The sequence below is a fragment of the Ambystoma mexicanum genome, chromosome 1p (genome assembly GCF_040938575.1).
Source record: "Ambystoma mexicanum isolate Mex_15411 chromosome 1p, UKY_AmexF1_1, whole genome shotgun sequence".
In the NCBI taxonomy this organism is placed as follows: domain Eukaryota; kingdom Metazoa; phylum Chordata; class Amphibia; order Caudata; family Ambystomatidae; genus Ambystoma; species Ambystoma mexicanum.
In genome coordinates this window covers 996,372,973-996,393,785 of record NC_090921.1, presented here as the reverse complement: position 1 = coordinate 996,393,785, position 20,813 = coordinate 996,372,973, and the positions used below count along the sequence as shown (strand labels likewise).

Genomic DNA, 20,813 nt, shown 5'->3' with positions numbered 1-20,813 from the left:
ACAAGGGGGGGCTGGACAGTGCCCCCTTGAAATCCCAGGGGCAATCGAATTAACCTCTTCCAGTACTTCCACAATATGATGGTTTGTACTGGTTTTGTTCACAATTTAAGACTAGTAAAGTCAATGGTGACTTTACATGCCCTGGGAGACAGTAGTCAGTCCCAGGGTATGGAGTCTATGTTTGGGGGTCACTATGGCACCCCTGTGTTACTGCACTGAGGGTGCTGTGTAACACACATAAAAAACAGATGATACCCTATGGAGTAAAAGACCCGATAGCTCATAAGCACACAAAAAGTCAAAGACATACCTCAAATCATGCCTAAGTCCATTATAACTAAAAAGGGAGGACAATCAGCAGCTTCTTGACCCACTTTGAATACATTCTGAATGCTCTTCAGTGGATGCTTTAAAACATAGGGCTCTGTGATTCCTGGTCTGCAACGACAACATCATACCGGCAGAAGCCATTTTGAGGGCAGCTTCTGGCCTTTTATGGACTCGATGCGAGTGAGATGCGGCTCCTGTCACTATTTCATGACGCCTGCCAGAAAGGGCAGTATTTTGTCTACCGCCAGGACCTCTTGCTGATAAAGTGTACCATCTTCTTGGGTGAACCAATCTGGCCCCAAGGCTGGGAATTTAATTTCTTTCCTGACATTGTTGATGGGCTGCTGAAGTGGCAACCTGCACAAGAAAATCTACTGACACTAAAAGAAAAGGCTGTCCCTAGGAGTCCTCGTGCCTGCTTTCGGGAGAGCAGCCTTGTTTGCTAGGTTTAGCAGAATATCTTTAAGTAGCTCCTCGGTCGAGCACGATTCCAGCTGCCGGTAGTCGGAGAAGAAAGTGAAGGCCACTGTTTCCACACTGGTCTTAGGCCGGAGTGATTGACCCACAGTCAGAGCCCTCCTCTTTTGGTGGTTATCCAGTGGGCTACTCAGGATCTTGATGCACAGGAAAAAGGGGTGCCGGGACAGCTCATTTCAGCCATATCCTCTAAAACCTGCCTCCATGAGCCCCTAGGTAATGAACTAAGTCCAATTTTTTCACAAAAAACTCCAGAACTGTAATTTCGAGTCATCATGCTAACCTTCATGTCTGAGCCTGATCTAAATACGATCTGCTTAGATCATGGGCCTTATTACAACCCTGGCATTAAGGGGTTAACCGCGTCGTAAAAGGCTGCGGCGCCGTTAAACCCTTAACGCCAGATTCACACTTTAACGCCTGCTTTTTGCAGGCGTTAAAGTCCATCCCGCTAAGGGACCTTGGTGCTAATTACGGCACCGTAATTTACGGTGCCGTAATTAGCGCCTTCCCCATTCCCATTGATCCCTATGGGCCAAAAATGGGAATGGGGAAGGGGCCATGGTGAATGGGGATTTACCGCCCCGCCAACCTTGGAATGGGGCGGTAAATCCGCCATCCACCATGGCGGAATCCGGCATGGACCATGGTGCTAATAGCACCATGGTCCAACGCCAGGGTTGTAATGAGGCCCCATGTCTGTGTTAACTCTCTACAGTAGGAAGGGGCCCTGGGGTGGAATGTTTGTGCTTCTTAAATCTCTCAATAACATAGCATAGCATTCCGTGCAGCTGGGCATGCTGTAGTGCCCTGTCCATTGACTTTGCATGCGTAGTCAGCAATGCCTAAGCCGCGCGCCCTACCCCTATATACAGAGCAGCTGCAGACTGCCATGCCGCTTCGGCTGGCGGCAGGCACAGCAGATGGTAGCAGCGAGGGTTGGAGCATGGAGAGAGCAGGCAGGGCTCGTCCACAGAGAAGTGCAGGCAACCGAGGCTCATGGTGTCTCTTCAGGGGCTCCAAACAAGTAGTGTGGCCACTTGGCCACCAAGGAAGAGAGCTGGATGTCATCGTATAACAAGGGCTTGGACAGGCATGATCAGTTTTGGGGCGGGAGGGGGACTTTCGGGCAGGGGAGTTGCTAGGTCTGGAAAAGACCTGGGGCTAAGCTGATGTCGGAACTGTTGGGACTGAGGGCTAGCTAGTCTTTTGGCTGTAGCTCCTGAGATTCTATCCGGGGCTACAACCAAAAGATCAGGGGCTATAGCCCCCTTAGCCCCGCCCCTAGCAACGCCCCTGCTTTCGGGACTGCACAGGAGGTAATATGGGTGGAAGGGATGCTACATCTGGCCTTCACTCTGCCACCAGTGATGGCTAGGCTATCGAGGTTTTGCCGCACAAGCTTCTCTCACACCAAACGACGAGTGTGAACAGCCAGAACGAATGATAACTTTACACAGCTTTCTTTTTAGTGCAGAACAGGTACAGCAAAGGCAACAACATGTGTACAACTCTGCCATGCATTCGCATTAGGTGAAATGGGCCCCGCCCCCCCCCCCCCCCGGACAATTTGGCATCACTTGATGCATGTGCTGCAACGTTTCCTTCCATGTGGAGCGCTCTGAGCAAGCGGTGGATTTCCTGCTTGACACAATTTGCCAGGCAACTTGCCAGTGTCCCTGGTTGTGGTATTAGTCATCTTCTTCGTGTTGCATTCTTGTTCCTGACACTATGGTCACTGACATACTCTTCCATCTCATGAGATATGAGCAAAACCACATTGTCAGTGGCTAAATTCTTCAGCGAAATGTTTTTTAAAATAACCCTATTTTTCGAGAACAATTCTGTTGTTAATATTGACTTCTCTAAAGTGTCTTTCCTATAAACATTGTTTCCATTAGAGTCCTCCATTAGAAGGCATTACAGTAACACAATAGGCCAACGGAAAGTTAATAAATTGGACACATTTTCACTGATAGATTCATTTACTGGATAGCTTAAAAAGTCTCTTGAAAGTGTGCATTGTTGGATTCATACCAGAGAGTGATTCACAGAGTGATTCAGAGAGTGATTCACAGAGTGATATATATTACCATTTGCATACAGGCTTGACCGCCGTTTTCTCTTTTTAATCGTCGTCGAGGTCTCTTTGAATAAAGTCAAGTGAAGTTTGAGGCATTGAATGGTCTCTTTATGAAACTAGTGTGCCTCTCATTGTCTTACTTACAGAAAACAAAATGGTAAATTGATAGTAATTCAGTTTCCTCTTTATATGAGTGAATGTTAAAAGACAAATGGGGTAATAATAGGTCTCCTTCACCAATAATCCAGGAATAAGGGGCAATAATGGTCATCTCACTTTTAATAATGTTAACAGGCCCCATTGTTATGTTGGATACATTTTTAGAGAACTCTATACTTTATATGCACTTTTTTGTGTGTGATCCCCGAAATATGGGCACCGTCCTGAAGAAGGCCAGGGTATTGAAAATCAAAAGCCCTTGTTGCCGAAATAGAGTCGACTGCTGATGAAATAGATTTGATATCATGAATGTTGTCTCTGTGTCACTCTATTAATTTATTATGTACTGACAAATATATGGGTTATTTGCGTGTAAGAATGAGATTGTTTTTGACCAGTGACTGTAGGATCTATATTACGTGTATTGATGTATTTGTGTATAGATCTTGAGCATAGCTTTTTATTGTCTGATGTGTCAAGAATTAAGTTTCTGTGTCTGTAAAATAAATCTGAATCTAAATATTAACAAGTCAAACTATTTTGTTGGCTGACTTACGTGAATGATATTGTATCGGTTGCTAAGAGGGGCTGTTCATATATACTGTGCGATATAGGGTTGGGAACCTTTTTTCTAAGTTTCTTCCTAAGGTAGGTTCTGGGGCTACCTTCTCCCTAGAACATGTGTGCCTTTACGTTTCTGGGCGTTCGGGTTGTGATATCCCAAATGAAACGAGTTCAATTCAATTCATGGGGTAGTCTACTATAACCTCTGCCCAGCTGCATTCCTGTTCCATATGGCTGAGCGGGCAAGTGACATCGACTGACCCTTTCCCATGGACATTTTAACCTGAGGAGTTGGGCTTGCTGCATTGTCCGCCTCTAATGGCTGAATTCGGGGGCTATGCAAAGCCCCACTGCAATCTCTACATCTGTGTCCACCAGTATGTTTGAACATTATGATCATAGGCCACTGGCATGATTGTTGGAGCCTCCCCTTTGCCGTGGTGCTGCCAGGTGTCCTTTATCTGTGACCTTAATGAGGTGCTGTATTAGGCCTCGAGAAGGGGCAAACCCACGGTTTAGGAAGACTCACCTTGTTTCCTTGACAAACTCCTGTGCCACTTTCTGGAATGTCTGCTGCCTGTTAGGAGCTTCTTCTTGTCAGGTCAGCCCTGTATGTCATGCTCTTTTACTGTCGTCGGTATTTATTGTGTTATGCATTATGTACAATATTGGCCCTCCCTTTGTGGCTGCGCCTCGTGTACTCAGTATGGCACCTGTATGGTTAACACTCGCCCTTCCGGAATGATTCCTCTGCCCTCTGTTTACTGTTGTCTAGATAACCAGTCCTCCTGTCTCCCAGTCAACCCTTGTTCATGTTCTGTTTCAAACCATAACGTGTGCACCTTAGCAACTACCCTGACTAACCTGCGTGGGACGTTTCGAGGTAATGTTTGTAATCGGTCTATAATCTGAAAGACTGGCTGCAGACCTAAGACTAGAAACATGCAGTGGCCCATTTCTTTCTCTATGGCACAGTAGGTTTGTTTGGACTCGGGGACAAGAAAGCTATCATTTTCTCTTGCCCTGAATTCTTTTTAGTTAGGGTGTTCCCAACAACAGTGATGGATGTGGTCTGTTCTGTGTCCAATGGTCTCTGCCAAGCCACACAGTTGTCTGGATGTGGCAAGATGATGTGCGTCAACTGAGAGTGACGAGTGGCTGTTTAGGAACCGCTTGAACTAGCACGCTCGCCATGCAAGGCATTCGCTCCGGTACTAGCAACGTCTCGCTGCTCCTCTGTCATCTCTACTCCAAGGATCCTTCACCAAACTGCTTCTGCACTCAGCAGCCTGCCCTCTGAGCCTCCTGAGGCTCTGCTGCCTCTCGGCTTTCCTGGATTCGTTTGCAGACTGCGCGCTCCTGGGACACGTAGTCTGACTCCTTTTTGTTTCTCCCGCGTTCCAGCTCCCGTAGTTTGGTGTCCAGCCCTCGCTCCTGACACATGCGGTACAACTTCTGGGATTCCATTGTATCTTCCATGACTATGTATGTGTCGGATTGCTTATGAGTGAATACGTCGGTGGTAACAATCCTAGCATATGCTGCCGCCATTTTCTTGTTCCCTCTGTCTTCCAGCCTAACCTGCCTCCTCTGTCACCAACCCTATGGACTGTAGAGCTCACCTTTCAAGGCAGCGGCGTCATCACGCAAATACTCTCCAATGACCTTTATTATGCCAGTACCCTAAGAGGCATTTGCTTGTTGTCTTGTCCCCCTGGCTTTAACCCAATCCTGTCCTGTGTCACACAGTAAACCCAGGTTAGCCCGGGCCTCGTCATACTGGCCTCCCAGTTACTGGTGTTGTCCAGCGTACTGCACTACTAGGTGAGACTCATATCTCTATGGTTGTAGGAGGGGGTAACTGGTAAGGACATTTCGCAGAGTCCAACTAATCATCTGCTCCTTGTCTTCACAGCCCCAACTCGCCTGCTCCTCCGACACCGGAAGCCCAGCCTGAAGGTCTCCTATCCACATGCTGCTGCTTCCTCCACTCACACCTGAATCCAGGATGTTCCCGTAGGTGATCCTGGCCAGAGGTGGATGTCACTCCTCAGAGGGGAGCCTGAGGTCTACGTCACACTGTGCTCGATCCCTGTGCAAAGCCTGGTGAGTCTGTTTCTCGCAGTTTGCAAGTCTGTTACTCGCACGTCGATTGTTGGACTTGAGTGCCACCCTTCAACAGATGGGCGCCCATCTGGTTGGGGTCAAAGCGGACCTTGAGTCCATGCGGAGGGAAAACGCTGCCCTCAATCATTTTTAGGATGCAACAAGCTTGGGTGGGAGAACAGCCTGGATCTTTCCAGAGCATGAACGCCCATATTCAGCCATTACCTTAAGGTAGCAGTCAGGTTCCAGCCACCATAGGTGCTATTTACAACAGATAGATTCCATGGGGACCCCAGCAAGTATTGCATATTTCATTCTCGGTGTCTCCAGCATGTTCTAATGAAACCGGTTGGTTTTCCCCACTAGCCTATCAAAGGTAATCTACATCATCTGTCATCTGGTGTGAGATACCGTGCATTTGCTAGGCCCCTGTTCAGTACTGACAGTCAGCTTTGCTAACTCGTAAGCAGGGATTACTGTGTAATCAAAATACGTTGCTTGTACACGCACTTGTCACTTACATCAAACACCTTCAGAAACGTGTCACGGAGATCAAAAGGCCCGAGAATTCCCACGAATGACATGAGTTTAAGGGAACTTTTTTCAAGTTCCTTCCACCACCTGACACACTTAAGGGCCTGAAATACCTCACACTGTGACTGAACCAACGTATCCAGGGACACCCCGGGAGCCGGCCAAAAGCTGAAACTGCACGAATCTTCGTGCCCAGCCAGGTGGGATCTACATGCCAGTTAACAACCCCTGCAGATCCCAGTAGACCAGATCACATGGAAATATGCAGGGTTTGGAGACCTCTTACTGCGGAGGGACGGCAGGCAAGAGGAGGAGATCACCTTTGCATGTTCTGCGGCAACAGAGGGACCCAGGGAGGAGCGCGCAAGCGTTATCCCTGGGGTGAATTTGGATGCTGCACAGGCACATAGAGCGCCGCAGGTGGTATTTAAGGGGGCAGGGAAGGTTCAGGAACAGGCGTCGGTTAGGACGAGCGTTTGTCCTGGTCGCTGCTCCCGAGCCTTCCCTTCGTTGGACCTGGTTGGTAGCGGTGGTGTGGTAGGGCAGAGAGTTTGTCAGAGGTGAATGGTTTATAAGGGCGGGCGGGTCATTTATATATATATTTTTTTTAAAGGATATATAAAGCTATTTTAGGGAGTGCTGCAGATAAAGCACCTCCAGCTTTACCGGTGAAGGAGTGACATCCCGGTGCCCTGCAACCACGCCAGGCACTCCAGGGGCGTGTCGTTGTCAGAAGGGTTTGTCGGTGGACAGTGCAGCATCAGCGGGCCCAGGTTTCGCCGGTTAATGCGGCGTGTCCCTGGGGAGTCTGTGGGTGGGGGCTGGCGGAGCGTTGCGGAGCCATCCTGTCCAAGGGGGATCGCCATAGTACCGGGTGAAGCTGTGGCAGTGCCGGGTGGGAGCCGCTCGGCTAGGGGGACTTTAAAGGCACAGCACCTGTTAGATCAGGCTGCTTCCTCGGCTACGTGTGCACGGTAGTGCAGTGCTGGCTTTCTGCCACCAGGGGGCAGTGCGGAGCCCTTAAAGGGCAGCACACGTTTAGGCTAGGTTTGTGTAGTGCTAAGAAGCCACATCATTAGTTCACCCAGTTAGAGTACATCGTTTTCTTTTTTCCTCGCATGGAGATAAATAGTTTGGTGTGCACGTGATAGGGTTGGGAAGAATAAACAAATAAAAAGGAGCAGTTAGCAATATAGATCGCTGGGGTTATGTTAGCCATTTTCATGCTTGTAAGGGGCATTTCCATGTTTTAAGGGGCCAGTGCCTGCATGCCATTTGGGGGATATTATAATACTAGGTGGATTTATATAGGTTTACAGTTAGGAAACCTGGTATTGCTTCCGGCACATATATTTCAAGTCAGGCCCCTATGTGCACAAAACTGCACTAAATGAAACTGTGCCCTCAAAAAACGCATTTGCCATTTTCGGAGTGACCTTTTGCATTTGGAAACCTTACAGTACTCCACACACACAAAAGCAGAACACACGACAAACACACACGCTGCAAGCAAGTGCAGCACCGCAACAGCACTGACTTCTTTGAAACGGGCAGCCATGTGTGGGAACCTCCCAAGATGGGGGCCAGGCATTTGCTCTCCAAGGCATTTCTACCCATTGTTAAGGTCCAGCCGTAGTTTGTTCCATTTTTGGAAACACTATCGGCCTGATTCATGGAAGTGTTTTATAATGGCGCAATCCCATAGGAAAACGTTCCATGAATCAGGCCCTATGACTGCTGAGGCAAACAGACCCTGGGTTCCTGGATCTTAATTTTGTCCCCCTGAAGTGAATTACATTTGTATATTTGGCACGTAAAATGACCAATACATTTTTTTAAATGGCTATGCGCTGTTTGTCACTGCACTTGCAGCATTTCACTTTTAATTTCAATGCGCTTGTCCTCTTTTTGGTGCGTTGAGTCCTTTCACTTTAGCTGCATGGGTCACGTCTTGGTACTTGATTGGATAGATTATTTAGCTGCATGGGTCACGTCTTGGTACTTGATTGGATAGATTATTTAGCTGCATGGGGTCACGTCTTGGTACTTGATTGGATAGATTATTTAGCTGCATGGGTCACGTCTTGGTACTTGATTGGATAGATTTTGGATAGATTATTTAGCTGCATGGGTCACGTCTTGGTACTTGATTGGATAGATTTTGGATAGATTATTTAGCTGCATGGGGTCACGTCTTGGTACTTGATTGGATAGATTATTTAGCTGCATGGGTCACGTCTTGGTACTTGATTGGATAGATTATTTAGCTGCATGGGGTCACGTCTTGGTACTTGATTGGATAGATTATTTAGCTGCATGGGGTCACGTCTTGGTACTTGATTGGATAGATTATTTAGCTGCATGGGTCACGTCTTGGTACTTGATTGGATAGATTTTGGATAGATTATTTAGCTGCATGGGGTCACGTCTTGGTACTTGATTGGATAGATTATTTAGCTGCATGGGTCACGTCTTGGTACTTGATTGGATAGATTATTTAGCTGCATGGGGTCACGTCTTGGTACTCGATTGGATAGATTATTTAGCTGCATGGGTCACGTCTTGGTACTTGATTGGATAGATTTTGGATAGATTATTTAGCTGCATGGGGTCACGTCTTGGTACTTGATTGGATAGATTATTTAGATGCATGGGTCACGTCTTGGTACTTGATTGGATAGATTATTTAGCTGCATGGGTCACGTCTTGGTACTTGATTGGATAGATTATTTAGCTGCATGGGTCACGTCTTGGTACTTGATTGGATAGATTATTTAGATGCATGGGTCACGTCTTGGTACTTGATTGGATAGATTATTTAGCTGCATGGGGTCACGTCTTGGTACTCGATTGGATAGATTATTTAGCTGCATGGGTCACGTCTTGGTACTTGATTGGATAGATTATTTAGCTGCATGGGTCACGTCTTGGTACTTGATTGGATAGATTATTTAGCTGCATGGGTCACGTCTTGGTACTTGATTGGATAGATTATTTAGATGCATGGGTCACGTCTTGGTACTTGATTGGATAGATTATTTAGCTGCATGGGGTCACGTCTTGGTACTCGATTGGATAGATTATTTAGCTGCATGGGTCACGTCTTGGTACTTGATTGGATAGATTTTGGATAGATTATTTAGCTGCATGGGGTCACGTCTTGGTACTTGATTGGATAGATTATTTAGATGCATGGGTCACGTCTTGGTACTTGATTGGATAGATTATTTAGCTGCATGGGTCACGTCTTGGTACTTGATTGGATAGATTATTTAGATGCATGGGTCACGTCTTGGTACTTGATTGGATAGATTATTTAGCTGCATGGGGTCACGTCTTGGTACTTGATTGGATAGATTATTTAGCTGCATGGGTCACGTCTTGGTACTTGATTGGATAGATTATTTAGCTGCATGGGTCACGTCTTGGTACTTGATTGGATAGATTTTGGATAGATTATTTAGCTGCATGGGGTCACGTCTTGGTACTTGATTGGATAGATTATTTAGCTGCATGGGTCACGTCTTGGTACTTGATTGGATAGATTATTTAGCTGCATGGGGTCACGTCTTGGTACTCGATTGGATAGATTATTTAGCTGCATGGGTCACGTCTTGGTACTTGATTGGATAGATTATTTAGCTGCATGGGGTCACGTCTTGGTACTCGATTGGATAGATTATTTAGCTGCATGGGTCACGTCTTGGTACTTGATTGGATAGATTATTTAGCTGCATGGGGTCACGTCTTGGTACTCGATTGGATAGATTATTTAGCTGCATGGGTCACGTCTTGGTACTTGATTGGATAGATTATTTAGCTACATGGGTCACGTCTTGGTACTTGATTGGATAGATTTTGGATAGATTATTTAGCTGCATGGGGTCACGTCTTGGTACTTGATTGGATAGATTATTTAGATGCATGGGTCACGTCTTGGTACTTGATTGGATAGATTATTTAGCTGCATGGGTCACGTCTTGGTACTTGATTGGATAGATTATTTAGATGCATGGGTCACGTCTTGGTACTTGATTGGATAGATTATTTAGCTGCATGGGGTCACGTCTTGGTACTTGATTGGATAGATTATTTAGCTGCATGGGTCACGTCTTGGTACTTGATTGGATAGATTATTTAGCTGCATGGGTCACGTCTTGGTACTTGATTGGATAGATTATTTAGCTGCGTGGGGTCACGTCTTGGTACTTGATTGGATAGATTATTTAGCTGCATGGGGTCACGTCTTGGTACTTGATTGGATAGATTATTTAGCTGCATGGGGTCACGTCTTGGTACTCGATTGGATAGATTATTTAGCTGCATGGGTCACGTCTTGGTACTCGATTGGATAGATTATTTAGCTGTATGGGGTCACGTCTTGGTACTCGATTGGATAGATTATTTAGCTGCATGGGTCACGTCTTGGTACTTGATTGGATAGATTATTTAGCTGCATGGGTCACGTCTTGGTACTTGATTGGATAGATTATTTAGCTGCATGGGTCACGTCTTGGTACTTGATTGGATAGATTTTGGATAGATTATTTAGCTGCATGGGTCACGTCTTGGTACTTGATTGGATAGATTTTGGATAGATTATTTAGCTGCATGGGGTCACGTCTTGGATAGATTATTTAGCTGCATGGGGTCCCGTCTCGGGCTCTTTGCGGTGTCCGGCATCCGTTTTCCATGAGAATGGACAGATAATCACAGGGGATTGTGTCTGGCAGCTGCTTTTAATCACAGGAAGCTGCAGATTTCTATCTCTTGAAACACGGCCCAGCTGCTCTTTGCCCATCTCCACACCAGAGTAAATCGAGCCCCAGCTAAGAATGAATGCGAAATGCCTGCAGGCGTGTGTCGTTATTTAAACACTGGGTCTGCGGCGGAAAACCCTGTGACTCCAAGCTCCTCCCTGAGTCCCAGAGAAGAGCGTAAAAACCCTCCTGAGTCTCTGGGATAAACCCAGAGGTTAGGCAGGCATGAATAGCAATGAGTGGGTCATTCTGAGTAACCATTAGTCACTCACAATTACCCTTGCCTCTTAGTTGTGCAAAAGGGGGGTTGTTAGAAATGGGAGGGGTGCATGCGCCTGCATGCCCTGTGGAGCAAGGACTATAAGCGTGTTATGATAGGTTCTATGTGATTTTACCGAAAACATTTTCACCTAAGTATTTTTCACCGAAAAAAAATCACATCTTTTTACATTTATATTTTATTTAGTGGGGTCCCCTCCTGTTTACATTTGTTTCTAGCTCCACTCCAAACCCCTCCCCATCCGTTTTAACCCTTTCCCCATATATATTTAGTAAACAAAATCAATGTTTTTTTGATTTTTTGTTTCATTTAAAAATCCCCAAATGAAAATGTTTTCGCTAAAATCACTGGATACCGTTATTATCATATTATGTATTTTCTTCCAATGTGTGTTTCTAAGTCTCTTCAGGATAGGGATAATAAAGCTTCAGCCTACTCTTGCTCAAATTGTTTCTGTAACTTTTTATATTTTGTATGGTTGGTTTAATGTGTGATTTGTGTACTTTTCGAGTCATCTGTAGAATGCATAACATTATTTTAGCAATGAGATGCCAAACATTAACACATAGCTGCACCATATAGAACTGAAATATATGTGATCATATGCCTACACAACAGAGTGGGCTTAAATCCAAACTTCCCAATTTAACCAAAGTGTGTGATCTTGGCCAAATCATTTAATCTCAGTGGCATTTAGCTGCCAAAATGGTGGGTTCCGAGAAGCGATTCAGTTCACAGTGTTCACGATTTTGAAAAAAAGGGCAAGCCAATAGTTTTAACTTTTGTGTACGTACGGAACAGCCATTTGCCAAGCACTGCCATAATGGTCCTACCTTAGCTGGAAAATACTTTTAGTATTTGGGAATATGATTCCAGTGCCTGGCAATTGCCTGTCTAATACGTATAATCAAGCCTAAATGGTTGGCTTTGCAAATTCTTGTTTAACTGACCTTGGTGCAAGGAGCGAATAAGAGGACACACATACTGTTTAGAATGCAAATGGCTTAAGGCACACATGGTAAACACAGCTGCAATGAAGCCATACATTCTCAGAGGGTTATTTAGAAATAACATTGGAAGGCCCTATAGAACACAAACGTTGATTTTACTGTGTGACAGAGCCAGTTCAAAGAGATCTCAGGAGAGTGTGTTTTGATTGGGTGGGTAAGAGTAATTTATAAGTGGGAGTGGCCATAAGGATAAGCATGGGCCTGGGCAGTCAAGGGGTGGGGAAAAACAACAACACAGACAAGCTTTTTGTTTCTCCTCACATCTAATCTCTGTTAAATTCAAATCTGGGATTAAACCATGAAATGTCATTCGAGGTAAGTGTCACAGATGGCTGAAAGACCACTCCAACTATCAGAGAAGGTTCATTTGGCAGGGTACTGGGGCCATCCCTCACGTCTAGAAACAGCATTTTCCACCCTAACCCAGGCATCCCTAGTACCCTGGTTAGTAGATAGAGGCAATTGACCCCAACTGTCTAGTCTCTAGCTTGCTGTCAGTGATAACCGAAAGGAAACTGACTTCCCTGTCTAAACTCACAAAGGGACTTTCTAAATTAGCCCTACACTATTGAGGATTGTAGTAACAAAACGAAGTCAGGGAACGTGCCTTCCAGACATTCGACACGCTTCTCAAACTCTGCTGTTCCTTTCCCTGCCTCTGAATGTCACTCTCCCATCGCCACTCTCCTGTGTCCAACTCCACACACCTACTCTCCTCACTTCTTCCTCCTCTGTCCCCTTGATGTGTCCTGCTTCTTCTACTTCTTGCCTCTACCCTTCAATGTTACTACGCCCTACTGCACACTACTACTTTCTCCTTCACACTACTAAGCCACCCCGCCCTCTACGCAGTCATCCTCCTTTTATTCTCACAATCACTTTCCACTCATCCTCTACACTCCATCTAACACTCTCACTCACCTTGGACTCATACTTACCGCACGTACCACTTGCTCTGACCCACCAATAACTCACCTTTGTGTCAATTCTCCTCAACACTCCAGTCCACGGTCCTACCTCTTGCTTGTCTCTTGGTCTGCCAACTCCTCTTCCTCTGACTTCACCCGAACAACTGACGACTTCCTGTTTCCTGTTGTCCCTTTTATTTTCTGCTTCTTTCTCCCATTGGATTACTGGTCCTGGCCAATCTGGCCCGCCTTCCCCATCCGGGCGGTGTTACAACCGCTGTAAGTTTCAAATAGCGTATTAAGTCTTACCCATGTTCATTGCTTGAGGACTCCGTTCTGCAATAATGGCAGCCAGCGGTGTAAAGTGTCCCAGTTCCTGCTGGGGGGCTGCGTTGGAGCAATCCCCAAAGTAAGTGAAGTTAAATATGCGAACGCTGCTCTATGTCAAGTCTTTGGTGGAATGAGTTTGGCGCAGCTGTTCAACTACAGTGTGTGCCATGCCGGGGAGTATAGTGCAGCGTGTCAGGCAGCCGTGTTAACTCTCCTTTCCTTCATCTGCTGGTTCTCTCTTTTTGCTGGATCAGGGGCTGATGCGATTGTAGGCAGATACCATGGGGTGCTGATGGGTTGTGCTTCTGTGATTGCTCTGCACATACTGCTGCACCTTCAGGCCCGGTCCCAGAAATGAGAAAACCTGGCACGCATTTTTGTCAAGAGGTATGGGGTTATGCAAGTTGGTACTACACATGTATAAACTGGCATGGGGGGCAGGAGTTGGGGCCTGTTCGTGCTGGTAGAGAGACTCCCAGACCCCCCTTTGTTTTGCATAAATTAACTTTGGGTCTCACCCTAAGTTACCAGGGCGATCCAGATATGGACCCCTTGCTCACTGTTCTTAGAGAGGCACAACTCCACCTCACTGATGATGCCCAACAAGGCTGAAACATGTGTATGGGGTTGCTGTTGGTACTCTTGTTCAGAGGAGAATTGCCTAGCATTTTGGTGCTGGACTGCCCCTGGGCAGGACAAAGGATGATATGCAGGGAAATGTCTTCTCTGTGAAAGGGACAGTGAGCTAAAGACTTGGTAGAGCCTCTCCCAAGGGTTATTCACCCAAGAACAGGTCATTGGGCTATGTTCGTGCTGGTAGAGAGACTACCAGACCCCCCTTTGTCTTTCCAGAAGGATCCTTGTCATGTGATCTGCGTCAATGGCAGACTTTTGCAACTTGCAGATGGAACTGGATAGAGGACTCCTCTTAAGGACTGTTCACAAAAACTCCTTGATAGGTTTCCTTGTCTGTGTCAGTGTCGTGGACGATAAAGGTGGGGATTGGGTGGGTGGGTCAGCTTGTTGCCGGATCCTGGTCCTGCTAGAGGGAACTTGTAGCTCCGTAGATTGTCTTGCCAGACAATAAAGCTGTCTCTGTCTTTGCTACTGTAAACATATGGATATTGTTGTAGTGGTTTAGGCACCAGCATCTAAACATACTTTATACAGAGCGTTAGCAAATATTGGGATGTTTTCCAATGAGAATGTGTGTGGACCAGGGACACACACTGCAGGTTCAAAAACTACTGGGAGCCCCTATACCGAGAACGAACACGGCAAATAACCTGCTCTGTGGGAAAGTGCCCACTCAGGAGGGTTTGCAACCACGTTTTAGCTGACTGTACCTTTCACAGAGGAGAAATGACCATTTGCGTATCAGTCTCTGTCCCACCCACAAGGGCAGTCCAGCACCGAAATGCTGTGGCACTTCTCTCCTGAACAAGAGTACCGACAGCAACCCCATACACGCGTTTCAGCCTTGTTGGGCCTCATCAGTGAGGTGGAGCTGTGCCTCTCTGAGTACAGTGAGCAAGGGGTCCACGTCTGGATGACCCGAGGAAACTTAGGGTGACTAAACCTAACTCCCTTAAACAATCATTAAATAGTCCATGGGTGCCCCTCTGAGAGAACGAAAACGGCTAAATTACCTGTTCTTTGGGAAGGAACCCACTCGATTGCCTGCAGCCACACTTTAGCTCACTGTACCTTTCACAGAAGGGAAATATCCATTTTCATATCAGTCTTTGTCCTGCCCACATGGGCAGTCCAGCACCGAAATGCTAGGCAATTCTCCTCTGAACAAGAGTACTGACAGCAGCCCCAGGCACATGTTTCGGCCTGGTGGGGTCTCATCAGTGAGGTGAAGCTGCGCCTCTCTAAGCACAATGAGCAAGGGGTCCACGTCTGGTTTACCCTGGGTAATTTAGGGTGAACCCCAAAGTTCCTAAAAATGCAAAAAATGTCTGGGAGCCCCTCTACCAAGGACAAACACTCCTTTGTTACATACTGCTGGTTCCTAGAAAGAGTATGTGTGAGAAGCACTGGGGGGGGTGAGGGCAGAGGCAACAGTGGCAGACAGGAGGGAGGGAAGGGGATAGAGTATGAAAGAAGGAGCGCGAAGGAGAGACTGGGGTCAGTAGTATGGAAGATGGTGGAGAGGAGAGAGAGAAAAAAGGTGGGGAGAAGAGAATGAAAGAAGCAAGTAAGCAGAATCGGATGGAGGGAGGTTGGGTGGAGAATAAAGGGAAAGAGGGGACAGGAAGCGAAAGATGAACAAAGGAGAGTAAAAATTAATGGAAAAACGAGGAAGAGCAGAAAAGGGGGAATATGGCGAAAAGGAAAAAGGAAGGAGTAATGAATGGAGAGAGACCAGAACAGGAAGGAGAGACTTTTATTCTGTTTTCTTTTACCCTTGCAGGGTGCAAGCAAGGGAAGGAGGCAAAGGAGCAAGGGAGGAAGGAAAGGAGGGGTGGGGAGGGTGGAGGGGTGGTTCAGAAATGAGTGACTGGGAGAGTACAGAAAAGAGAAAGAGAGGCAGGAAGGCAGGTGGAGGTCTTACCGCTCATCATTGGTCCCGCGAAGGGGGTGCTCGCCGGCTAAGCCTGGCAGGTTGATATGGTCCTTGATGAGCATGAGGTCCCCAACGTTATACTTCTCGTTCAGGCCCCCGGCAGCGTTGGTGACAATCAGGGACTCCACTCCCAGCAGGGAGAACACCCGGATCGGGAAGACAACCTGCAACAAAGAAGGCCTGCTGGATAAATGCACTCGGGGTTCTCAGGTGGGGGAAGGGGCACGGGATGATATCCCCCCCTCCCCATCACTCAGTCCCAATTCCATTCACTGGGCTCGAAAAATGCCACTTGCATCCGGCCCAGGCTCGGAGTGAAGACCGTTGAACTATATCAAAAAGGACTGATATTGAAAGAGCCGATAAGACTGCATGGAGGGCCCAGGAGCACAGGATCCCCAGGGGTTCATAGAAAGTGTGCAAGGTCAAGGAGAACCTGTGTCCCCCTGTGGCAAGCCGTACACCCGATGCCCCCCCCAGTTTCAGCTAACAAGCATAGGGGCACTGGAGTCAAGACTACTCCAGATGTGAGAGAGAGAGAGAGAGAAGAGAGAGAATGATATATGACACTCAAAAGCTTCAAGTCTCGGGAGGATAACTCAGCAGCAATGTTCTGGCCTTTCTAAGTAATAAGACACAGCAACACAGGTTTGATCCCCGTCTGCGCTTGGAACCCTCTGGGTATTAAGCGCGATATAAATAACCTATCATATTATATCATATCATATACAAATCGAATATGCCTGAAGAGTGCATAAAAACACAACAAACTCACAGAACTACAAGCTTCCATCAGGGGTGGACTGGGTACCAAAAGAGGCCCTGGAAATAATGTTCAAAGTGGCCCCATATTACACATTTTCAGCAAGCCCTTTTCCTATGAGAAAATGTGCAAATACCACACAAGAGGCCCAGGCTGCAGAGGCCTATCGGGAAATCTCCAGAGTTCCCTACAGGCCAGTCCACCCCTGCCTTCCATGCTACTGAGTACACGAGTTAAAACAAAATGCACTGTGCAAGAGTCACGTGGGCCTGGGCCTGGCCCTTTATCGGAGGATGCGGAATTCTGGTCCAGTTTCAAGCCTGCAAAGTCAATGACAGCCCACGTTGGGCCACCCTTCGACCCCCCTCTCTAGGGCAGGGCACACCTGCCTGCGGTTCCCATGTGCAGCCTGGCTACATGCCCTTCGTCGCTAAGCACAAGATTCGGGTAGGATTCTGTGGTGGGGGCATTCCCATTATTGATGGCCACCTGCCCAACTCTCCCCTTTCCAGGGAAGAGCGCGTGCGCCAGTCATTCTCTGCACTGGACCCATACGTGTGACATGCTACAAGCCAGACCATGCGCCACTGCCCGGTAGGGTGACCAGACGTCCCAGTTTTGTAGGGACCGTCCCAGAATTAGGCCCCCTGCCCCCCTCTCGGGAGATTTTTGTATTTCAAAAAGCCCTCCGCGTTTCAGGGCGGCGGGTGATCACTGCTGAGATTCAACACCTCGAGGTTGCATAGATGCATAATAAACAGCTCCCTAGCGCCCCCTTAGTCAGAGAACTGGTTTCACAGGGTACGCTCGAACCCCCAACATTCATGGTTATCAGAACATGCATTTACTGTTTGTGCCACAAGAACGGCTAAGATCGGTAACTAGTAAAGCCAGTATTAACACTCAAAGCAAAAGCCTCTGTATTGAACATGCTTACTGTCACAGCCGAATCTGCAGTCAAAAGTGCTGGAAAATGTATTTATTTTAATGTGGGATTCCTTGGCGAAGGATGTGTGTAGAGGGGAAGAGTGTGTGCGTTGTATGGGTCGAGGGTGCTAGTCCTACCTTTATGTTTGAGGCATGTCCCAGTTTTTCATTTTTCAAAATCTGGCCACTCTACCCCAATGGATTACTATAGGGAAGACTCACGGTGCTGCTAGAATGTCCCTCGTAGAAGTGGTAGCGTCCCTGCATGCAGACACAGGACTTCCCCCTGAGCGTCCCAAACACCAGCCTCCCGGCATGGCCTGCCACTGAAAAAGGTAAGAGAGTGAGTATGAGAAACGTAGGGTAGTAGACAAAGCAGACACAGATGTACATGGGGCTTCGGAACAGGATATACTAGGGACTTCCTACAAAGTACGATACCCCAAAGTGTGTAGTGGGATCACCCAAAGGGCAGGAACTCGCCGAATGGTGGTTCGCCATAGATTCCCACAATGAGCGACAGGACATGTCCCAATCTGTGGTTTTGGCAAGCCCTGGGCTAGGGTTTATTGTGGTATGTTTCCCCCCACCATATGGAAGTAACAAAAGCTCAGGTGTGGGGTGAATATCTGCTATGCTGCAATTATACTGTGTGTACACAGCTTGTGACATAACGTGAAAGCCCTGGATTGTTTGATTATGTGGGTTACTGTTTCTAAAAGGGAGGCCTACTAATCAGCCCCCCCCTTTCACAAATGATCCATGCCAAAATGATGGTGAAAACATGGACCTTTACTGTGATAGTGTAAAGATGCCTTCAGCCTTACTGTGGCACAGGGCAGGTTCAAGGGTCACGTGTTCATCCCTGACTGCTGCTGGAACACAAAGTTCATCCAAGTGGATGTGGATTTTTAATCTTCTGCGCATCTGATCTAAATTATGATAATTGTATGCATCCGGCAGTCTGGTGACAAAGACATCTTTAAATATAAGCCATGCCTGATTGTGCCATGGTGACTGCTAAGGGCACACAATAATGCAGTCACAGAAATGTATTACACCAGGGGCAGCTCTGTGTACAGGGCCAGTTATGACAGGACTGATGTTATTGGTGTCTAGACTGACTGTGTCCACAGTGGCTATGTCGAACAGTAGACAGTATACTGCCCTTTTGATTCTCTGGCAGGAAGGGTACACTTCCCCTCAGGGCATATACACTTCTTCCAGGTGGCCTCAAAGGCAGCACTGACATAGAGTGAGCCTCACACTAGGGTGCTGATCACTGGATTTCCTTTGAAGCCAGTAGGCATGGGAAGGGGGCGGAGTCAGAGTAACCAGAGAGGGAAGGTAGGCCTGGTGAAGAGTTCCGCCATCTTGATTTCTGTTAGGGTTCTTTTTCCTGTCCCCTCCATTTTCTGCAGGGCAAGGTACTGCGCGTATGATGTAAAAAGGCAAAGAACAATTGTAGCAACATCAGGGATCTGACCCCTTAAAGCAGGCTTGCTTTGGAGCAATCTCCCATGGCATTTTACATTTTAAAGGAGAACAGCACCCCACAATCTTAGATTCACCTTTGGATATCAAGAGAAGAATGATACACTCTGTTGGAATGCGGTCACTTCTAAAGTCTTCCACCAGCGAGGTGAACACAGAAGGCATCCGGGGCAGAGAAGAGCTTTGCCCCCTAACCATCCCCGGGGAACAGTAGGGGTGAACTGCTGTGGACCAAGGCCTGCCTCTCTGCTGGTTGCATTGGAACGCTGTCAATCCATGTTGTGTAAATATCTGTACAATGGGTTAAGTCACTGTTACTAACACCACGTAACAAAAATATGCATATGAACAACTGTTGCATTTGACACAGCTACAGCTGAAAATGTGGGTGTCAGCCCATTTGTTGTGTTTCTTGTGTTGCTTTTCAAGCTAAGTTCTCATTCATTAGTGCTTTATATGTTTTTTTATGTGAGTACAATATTTGTAATATGAATTAAAATATGTTCTTGTTTGACATTATGCCTTTGGTTGAATATGTAAATTGATGACACTGAACATCATTTTGTGAGTAGGATTTCTACAACTGGTATGTGGTTGAGGTGGGTAGCCAGTGGTGTCCTTTACTGTTTCTAATATATATTCCTCAAACACCACAGCCCCCGCAAAATAGAGGAACCTCCCTTTTTTGCTCAAATCACTTTTCTCACACAATGCAGTGGAACCGGGCTCCTGTTCACTGGAGATGAAGGGTCTCGTGCAGGTACCAGCCACGCTCCCTGGAATGGGAGAGCAGTACTCCATAACTCACTGCAACCCTTGAGGCACAGGGCTGGGCCTCTCCATCCACACAGAAGTCAAGGGATAGCTCTGAACCCTGACACTCAGACATCTCCTGTCTGTCCCAAGCTTCTTCGTGCCATGTGCTGTTGCTGCGTGTGAGCTGCACTGTGTGGTGGAGCCAGACACCCAGTTCCCCAACTTGACACTGATTCGCTGCCTCAGAAAGCACCTTGAAGCCTGGCTAGATGATTTTTGAGCTGCAAGAACAAGAAAAAAGATATTTAAAGAGGCCCTGTATCACTGGTCCATTTTAAAAGACCATCGTGACTTTTGAGCCCCCCTTCTCTACCCTTTCTTCAAGAACTTAACTTTGAACATTGACATTGTGGCCAATCTATTGTCTGAACCCCGCTGCTCCTCTACCCAGAGTATCCCTTCATACATGAGTGAGGTTTGTAGTTTTTTTCTGATTCATTTTTTAAATGTTATTATTTGATTAACAGTCTATATTTTCATAGAACCTTGACTGGACATTCTTTTCCTTCGGAGCCACTGTACATCTTCTATTTGTAATTCGTTCCTTCTTTTCTCTTGTATGTCTTGTACTGGCCTTGTAACAACTGTAACTTCTACTCTCTGTAAGATAGCGTACAGATGCCTTCGGGATTGGCGTGCGTTATAAGCTTCAAAATAAATAAATAAATAATTCAGTACCTACGTTATTTGGGTTGCTACG

At 46.8% G+C, this 20,813-nt stretch overlaps 1 protein-coding gene across 3 annotated transcripts in view; it reads right to left on the bottom strand.

The window, feature by feature from the left end:
• The window catches only part of LOC138582951 (purine nucleoside phosphorylase-like), a 268,103-nt gene that overhangs the window by 33,787 nt on the left and 213,503 nt on the right, over window positions 1–20,813 (bottom strand). For all 3 annotated transcript variants that reach the window (XM_069654758.1, XM_069654767.1, XM_069654748.1), the window contains 2 exons: window positions 18,026–18,129; window positions 16,102–16,277 (listed from right to left, as the gene is read on the bottom strand). In XM_069654758.1, the coding sequence (XP_069510859.1) occupies window positions 16,102–16,277; window positions 18,026–18,129 (280 nt within the window). The remainder of the gene's footprint in view (window positions 1–16,101; window positions 16,278–18,025; window positions 18,130–20,813) is intronic.